The sequence below is a fragment of the Oncorhynchus clarkii genome, chromosome 16, assembly GCF_045791955.1.
Source record: "Oncorhynchus clarkii lewisi isolate Uvic-CL-2024 chromosome 16, UVic_Ocla_1.0, whole genome shotgun sequence".
NCBI classification, from domain to species: domain Eukaryota; kingdom Metazoa; phylum Chordata; class Actinopteri; order Salmoniformes; family Salmonidae; genus Oncorhynchus; species Oncorhynchus clarkii.
The window spans coordinates 41,736,314-41,744,535 of record NC_092162.1 but is presented as its reverse complement, the minus strand read 5'-3'; the positions used below and the strand labels follow the sequence as shown (position 1 = coordinate 41,744,535).

Here is an 8,222-nt window from a genome sequence, read left to right as displayed (position 1 = left end):
CAAACTCACCGAAACACACACTCATTCACTGACACATAACCACAAATGCTTAATACAAATATCTAATACCTATTTTTTTACTTAAAAATTGCACGGTTGGTTAGGGCCTGTAAGTAAGCATTTCACTGAAAGGCTCCTGAAACAAGGAGGAACTATCTGGAATTGCAAACACTCATTTTCATTTACAAATACCTGTTGTATTCGGCGCACGTGACAAATGAACTTTGATATGATCGCATGCGTGTAGCTACTCCCGTATTGAGTAATAAACTGTTCACAATCCGTTCCTGTTTTGGCCTGACAATCTCCCGCCCATCCAGTCTGGTGTTTCCCAGCAACAGGGCGGATAACGTTTACAGCCAGTGTTGTACAGCTGTTTATTAAGGTTAATGTGTAGTTGTATAAACGTTACCAGCTCAATCGCATCCGTCTCTCTTTCCCGGACAGAGCGCACACCCTTAGACTATGGGCTCAGGCAAGATAGACCGATGTCTGTGTGTGATAAGATGCTGTGTGATTGGGGATCGGGATTTCAGTCACACTCCAACTCAATCAGTGTTTGACTGAGCTCGGTCCTGATGGTGTCATTTGTTTGTGACCAGACATGTAGCAGTAAAGCTGTTACCTCATGAGTCTGTCTCGTGCCGTATGTTCTTAGACATGGCTTATGGCTTTTACCCTATGAGTGCGTGTGTGTGTGTGTGTTGCTACTTTTATAAGTTCAGACCTGTGTAAGGCTGTTAACTCATGAACGTGGGTGGGTGTATTGTGTTCTTATGTGTAACTCATGGATAAGGGAGTGTGTCGTCGTCTGTTCACATGGATGTGTATGAGGCCATTACCTCATGAGTGTGTTTTTGGTTCTGTTTGCTTCCAGACGTTGACCAGACGCCAGTTCCATCAGCAGGAGGCGATCTGGGAGCTCCTGCACACTGAGGCCACCTACATCAAGAAACTACGAGTCATCACTGACGTAAGTGCCCTTTTACAAAGTAATTGCTTCTCTCCCTTACACACATGTACCTCCTAGATCATTTTTGGAAGAACAACATAACCTTCTATGTCAAGTCCAAAGGAACTACTTCAATGAATCGTGCTAAGAGTTTTAGTTTGGTTAGGTGTGCTCTCTGAGTGCCGTTAGTGGCACTCAGACATTTGAGACATGAGTTGTGTATCTGTGCCATTCAGTGGGTGAATGGGCAAGACCAAATAGTTTAAGTGCCTTTTGAACGGGGTATGGTAGTAGGTGCCAGGTGCACCGGTTTGAGTGTGTCGGGCTGCAACGCTGCTGTGTTTTCACGCTCAACAGTTTCCCGTGTGTATCTAGAATGGTCCACCACCCAAAGGACATCCAGCCAACTTAACACAACTGTGGGAAGCATTGGAGTCAACATGGGCCAGCATCCCTGTGGACCGTTTTCGACACCTTGCCGTCCATGCCCCATGACAAATTGAGGCTGTTCTCAGGCCAAAATGGGTTGCAACTCAATATTAGGCAGGTGTTCCTAATGTATTGTACACTCGGAGTAGGTTGTCTATCTCTAGTGCAGTACTTCCCTATCAGATGTCCCATATTGAAACATGTTCTCCCATGTCCTCTCTTCCTCCAGTTGTTCCTGTGTGGGCTGTTGAACCTGCAGGAGAGTGGTCTGCTGACGGAGGTGGAGCCTGCGCGACTCTTCAGTAACATCCAGGACATTGTGCGTCTGCACACGGCCCTGTGGAACCAGGTGATGCTGCCTGCCCTGGAGATGGCCCGGCAGGCCAGAACCCTCCTCAACCCGACAGACCTCCACCACGGCTTCAGGACGATTGGCTCCAGGTTTAAGCCCTACATCCGCTACTGTATGGAGGAGGAGGCCAGTATGGAGTACATGAGGTCACTGCTCAGGGACAACGAGCTCTTCAGGATCTACGTCACGGTGAGTCGCAGTCCGCCTGTCCTCCCGATCTCTCTCTCTCTCTCTCTCTCTCTCTCTCTCTCTCTCTCTCTCTCTCTCTCTCTCTCTGTTCACACTGATGGTGTCAAGTTAAACAACTGCCCACCAAATACCATTTACTCATCTCACAAATACAGCACAGTCAACCAATATCAGATACCACTATTACGTTCTACATAGCACTTTTCAGTGTTGTTCCTAGCCACATTTTCTTTAACCTCTAACTCCTGGTCTCTCTCTCCCCTGCGCAGTGGGCTGAGACCCATAAGCAGTGTAACCGGCTGAAGCTGGCTGACATGCTGGCCAAGCCCCACCAGAGACTCACCAAGTACCCCCTACTGCTGAAGGCTGTTCTCAAGAAGACTGACGACTCGTCGTCCCGCGACGCCGTCGGCAGCATGGTGGCGTGGGTGGAGGGCTTCATCAACAGCGTGGACTCTCAGATGCGCCAGCGGGAGGAGCAGCAGAAGCTAGCAGCCATCTCTGGGCGCATCGACTCCTACGAAGCAGTGGAGGGGAGCAGCGAGGAGTTGGAGAAGGTGGGCACTCACCACACTCAGGGCTGGCTTGCTGGGTATACCGGTGCAAGTCTACTGCTAGACGAGAATCTCTATTGAGTTAGATTTTTAGTACGGGTTGAAATTGTGTTTCTGCTTGGTGTGTAACTCCTTCTTCTTCTTCTTGTCTCTCTCCTTAGATCCTGCGTGAGTTTAACCGCTTCGACCTGATGGCTCCTATGAGAGGCACATCACCAGAGGAGACCAGACAGCTCCATTTGGAGGCGGCACTGCGCATGAAGGAGGGTAAAGACAGCAGGGTAAGTGTCTGGCTGGGCTACTTTGTAACTGCTTTTACCTCATTATAACTGTCGCAGGCTGAGAACTACCCATGGTCATTGTGATAGAATATGTCAATGACCAGGGTGATTGGGGAGCAAATTGCTTTCATAATATTTACTTATTTGATTTAGCCTAGTTTATTGTACTAGAATGATGACAAGTGACCTGAAATTGACCTGGAAGCAATTCCCCATCCTTCCCACAGATGGAGGTGTACTGCTTCCTGTTCACAGACCTGCTGCTCATCACCAAACCAGTGAAGAGGTTAGAGAAGGTCAAGGTGATCAGACAGCCCCTCCTCATCCACAATGTTGTCTGCAAGGAACTCAAGGACCCTGGTGAGTACCAGCATGCAGCTACATTTAAACCGGGGTTCAAGGTATTTGTTTTCTTTCACATACTTCAGCTGTGCTTAATTAAGCATGTCTGGCACAGTGGAACCACTAGAAAAGTCCTGAAAGGGATATTCCTTCCCACCTGGCACTGCAGACAGGCTCACGCAAATGCTTGAGAAACGTGTTTTGATTAGCTGTTCTCTCTTACTATAGGCTCCTTCATTCTCATCTACCTCAATGAGTTCAAGAGCGCGGTGGCAGCCTACACTTTCCAGGCCAACAGCGCCACCCAGGGGCGAAGCTGGGTTGACGCCATCTGTAACGTCCAGAACCAGCTCCAGAGAATGCGGACTGAGGAGGTTCTCAGGCAGCAGGTCACCCTACAGCGCCGTCTATGCGGAGAGGAAGAGGAGGAGGAAAACAAGAGCAGCAACTCCACTACCAGCTCCCCCTGCATGAGGAACAAAGATCAGCAGGGACCAAGGTACAAACCCAAACAACGACTTAGACATCGTAGAGCTTCATTCTTCTATAAGGACACTGTAGATGTTGATCGGATCTGTGCAAAGATTATTTCATGTAAACATTATCATTTATTGTTAGTGTTTTATATTACTAGAACCATTCTCATCAGTCTAACATTTTGGTCTCTTTCTCCTCCAGTCATTCGGATTGCTCCACAGAGACCCTGTCAGTCATGGACATAGGAGAGGATTCAGGGGAGCACCAAAACCCCTCTGCCACAAGCACAGACTCAGGAGGACCCTTAGAGAAGAGCCTAGACTCGGGCACAGTTACCCCACCTACTGGGCCTGAGCCCCTGCACTGCAACCCTGCCAGCCCCCAGGACAACCTTGCCGACCGGGACCCTGAGCCAGAGCAGGAGGGTATTATGGAGGGAGGGGAGGTTGAGCTGGAGCCTCAGTCTCGCTCTCTGTCCATGGACAGTGCCTACGGTACCCTCTCCCCAGAGTCCCTACTGAGAGAGCTGGACCTGCAGACACGACCAGGCCAGAGCAAGGGAGAGGAGACTGAAGAGGAGGGAGGGATAGAGGGACACGAGGTGGGGGTGGAGGTGGAAATGGAGAGCGAAAAGGTGGTAATGAAACTGATGGATGAGGAAGTGGAGAAGGAAAAGGAGGAGGATTCAACCTCTGTTGGTTCCCAGGTGTCAGTGGTTCAGTCTTTGAAGCCTCGGCGACGCCCCCCGGTTACTGCCCGCCTCCGCAGCCTCCAGAGCCTGAACATCAAGTCAATTTCAGAGGACAACCTTCTGCAGCGTTTCCGTGACAACGCCCCTGTCTCCCGGATACAAACCCGCAGCCTTACAGCCCAGGACCAATCAGAACACAGGAGCGAGAGGGCGGAATGCCTGGTCCACAGTAAGAGCCTATCAGCCCAAGACCTTACTGGGCTGTTTAAGACTGACCAAGACTCAGAGCCTGAGTATGAGGACTTCCTGAGTATGAGCATGCCTTCTGGTAAGCTCTGTGACACCCTGAGGAAGGCGGAGGCCCGGCAGGTCCAGAGGGCTCTGGCTGCAGCTGAGGCCTGTGAAGGCAGCAATAGCCAGGCTGACAGCAGCAGCTCAGATGGGGAGACGATGGTGGCGCCCTCTGGAGGACACGGGGGGAAGTGCAGTGAGTCGTTCACAGCCGGTTGCCCAGAGAAGCAGTCATCGCCCAAAAGAAGGAAGACCCATCAGCACAAGAAGCTGACCCTAGCCCAGCTCTATAGGATACGCACCACCCTAGTGCTCAACTCTACTCTCACTGCATCGTAAGTCACAGCTCACTTTATACATGGGTATCATGTCTATACACCTGGATGTGCTCTTTGGGCTTCCATGTGTTCTATTAAATTCTGCCAAGTTGACACTATGCAAGCTATGGTTATTTACAATCACTACCAAAGTAGAAACCACAGAGGAACTCTTTCAGCCAAAGTTCTAATAAAGAAATGATCTTCAGGATACTGCCTTTTACTCTATACAATATCAAAGGCCTTGTGGTAATCAATCTCTGTTGTCTGTTTTCTGTTTCTAGGGAGGTGTAACCACTCTGGCAGACAACCAACCAACTAGTGGCAACCTGACCACAAAGAGGAACCACACTCTATGGAGTCTGCGTAGAGGGGACTGAATTCCTTGTGACACAAATGCACTCTCTCAAGCTGCCTTCTCCCTTTCCATTGCCTGTTGGACAGTGTCTGCTGCACGGTTTTGCAATCGGACAATAAGAATATTCTTTGATGTTGCATTTGGTTTCAGTTTATTGTGTGGGATGGGAGGGAAAAGGCAAAGAGACATTTAACTGCTTGCACTTTGTAACGGACGGACAGAGCGTCGAGGGGAGCTGAGGCTGGGACCTTTGGGGGGACAGTGGACTGGACAGTTACTGGTGTAGGGTAACACCCTATCGGACTACCCTCTAAAAAGAGACTGAAAGAGGGGTCGTCCAGGCATAGATCTGCCTGCTTCTCTCTGCAATGGACCGGAGTGGATCAGAGAAGATCTAGGAAAGGCTTGGGTGGCCCAAACACTCTCTAACTCTTAAAGATGCACTCCGGGATCCAAATTCATAACATATTGCACAAATTGGTTTCATGACATATCACACGAATTGCAACATTCAAATGATATATAAATTGCAAAATGTGTAATATATCACGAGATGGATGACACAGTAGACAATTGGATGACGTAGTACTCAAAAAATGTGGAGCGCTTTTGGCTCATGAGCACCACTTTCAAAACTACTGGCTGAAATTATGCAAAAGTTGGAGAATGCACCTTTAAGTAACTACAAGAAAAGAAAAGGGCACAATGTCTGAAAAAAATTGCTCTCTAAAATGTGTTTGGTGATTTGCAGCAACTAGGATGGCCTGGTATATGTTCTACTCCTGGTTTGCTTTGATGAAAACAATTAAATGTTGCACAATTGTATCTTTTGTTAAATAGACTAATCACTAAGGGGATGACTTTACATTCACGATGCACACTTAGAATGAGTTGCGCGTGAGTGTGTGTGTGTCTGTCTGGGTGTGTGTTGTGGGTGTGTCTCTATGTGAACGATACATTGTCCTAAACTCCTGATTGAATCAAAATGATTTCTGTCATGGTGTTCATCCTCTTTGAGTGACATACCCAATGATGTTAAGACCTAAGTACCAAGTAGATGTCAAACTAAAGGTACACATAACAAAATACCGTGTTTCAGCAACAAGTAACAGCCACATATTGCGTCATACTACTGTGTATTTTCAAACGTACATAGCCGACAATTTATTTTCAAAATTGCCGCATCTAAGCATTAGAATAGGCAGAGTAAATTCTGGCCTTTTTTTTTTTTTTTTACATTTTCTACTGTGCTGGTGAAATTTATCAGTCAATAGTGGTGGTATGATTGAACTACAAAGACTAAGATAATGAAATGGCTTCCTGTTCTTCAGTGTTTAGGAGCAGAAAGATGAACCCTTGGTTATTAGGTGGAATGGAGTTGTTTTGGGAAACGTAACTACACTAAATGTAGAAAGATTTCAGCATGCACTTACAACCTGCAACCTACATGGAACAAATGCACGGTAGAATGTGGTGATATGTAAAAGAGCAGTCTGTACACACACAAAAAAATACTAATCCATGTAACAATGAGCTTGGAACACCTTTTGAGACGTTGCATATTTTGTGTTCCTTTAATGTAACACATTAACGCAATACAGTAACATAAAGAGACTGAACAACGGTTTGGGGTTGCATATGATTTGTGAATCCGTTTTCTTTGAATGTCTTTCTGTCCACACTAACGGGAACAGGGATTTGGCGGGAGCATTGACCACCATTGTACATTGACATGGTCAAACTGACATTCAGCTTGTGTTTTATTGATTGATTTAATATGTGTTCTCTCAACCCCCCCCCCCCCCCCCTTGTCAAATATTGCCCAAACCAAATAGTTTAACATTTGTTTACTTCACCAGTTTTTGTTTATTTGTAATATTTATTAAGCTTGCCATGTTTTATATATAAAATATTGTTTATATTGTTTGATTTCATGACTTGTACATTTTGTGTTGGTGTACACTTCATGTTTTTTTGTATCAGGCATGATGAATCTGCTATGAACCAAAACTATTTGATCTCCCTTTCAGGAATGTCTCTTAAGTGTCTTACCAAATAAAATAAAAAAGCATCAAACATTTTGCTTTAGAGTACATTGTGTGTAGTGAAGTACACCATGGATATGACTTTTTTTTTATTTTACAGGGCGGTAGGTAGCCTAGAGGTTAGAGAGGTTGAGCAAGTAAGCAAAAGATCAGTCGTTTGAATCCTGAGCTGACAAGGTGAAAAATCTGTCTGTGCCTTTGAGCAGGGCACTTGACCCTAGTTGGTCCAGGGTCGCCGTTGATAATGGCAGACCCGGGCCGTGACCCGAATCTCTGAAGGTGTCTCAGGGAGAGTGGGATATGTAAAAGGCACATTTCCAATTCGCATGTGTATGTTAAAACGGACAAATATAAGCACCCACAAAATTATTATTATTATATCACTTAATAAATGTGCATTTTTAACCACAAAATAGGAGTCTGACTTATGTTGTTAATGAACAGTAATGGGTGAGCTGTGTCTCAAATGTCTGAAATGGAGTCACATCACAGCCTCGTGCACCTGGACTAGCAAGTAACTTCACATGTATTTATTATAAACTGCCAGCAGATGGCATTAAGAATCTTTGTGGTGCTACGTTATGCAGTGCCTTCGGAAAGTATTCACACCCCTTCACTTTTTACAGATGATGTTGTGTTACAGCCTGAATAAAAAAATTGAGATTTTTGGTCACTGGCCTTCACACAATTCCACATAATGTCCAAGTGGATTTATCTTTTTGGAATTTTTTACTAATTAAATCTGATAAGTCTTGAATCAAGTACTCATACCCTTTATGTCAAGCCTAAATAAGTTCAGGAGTAAGAATGCACTTAACAAGTCAAATAAGTTGCTTGGTTATTTAACATGATTTTTGAATGACAACCTCATCTCTGTACCCCATACATACAATTATCTGTAAGGTCCCTGTTGAGCAGTGAATTTCAAACACAGATTGAACCAC

General features: G+C 45.9%; 1 protein-coding gene across 8 annotated transcripts in view; it reads left to right on the top strand.

The window, feature by feature from the left end:
* Nucleotides 1-7,314, top strand: part of LOC139368488 (pleckstrin homology domain-containing family G member 5-like) — a 74,776-nt gene extending 67,462 nt beyond the window's left edge. For 5 of the 8 annotated variants that reach the window (XM_071107441.1, XM_071107439.1, XM_071107436.1 and 2 more), the window contains 8 exons: nt 878-973; nt 1,611-1,922; nt 2,192-2,479; nt 2,638-2,757; nt 2,985-3,117; nt 3,328-3,598; nt 3,778-4,893; nt 5,160-7,314. In XM_071107441.1, the coding sequence (XP_070963542.1) occupies nt 878-973; nt 1,611-1,922; nt 2,192-2,479; nt 2,638-2,757; nt 2,985-3,117; nt 3,328-3,598; nt 3,778-4,893; nt 5,160-5,169 (2,346 nt within the window). In that variant the 3' untranslated portion in view covers nt 5,170-7,314. Of the gene's footprint in view, nt 1-877; nt 974-1,610; nt 1,923-2,191; nt 2,480-2,637; nt 2,758-2,984; nt 3,118-3,327; nt 3,599-3,777; nt 4,898-5,159 lie in introns of those variants that run through there. The other 3 variants (XM_071107440.1, XM_071107443.1, XM_071107437.1) reach the window with 1 other exon arrangement.
* Nucleotides 7,315-8,222: the final 908 nt, after the last annotated feature.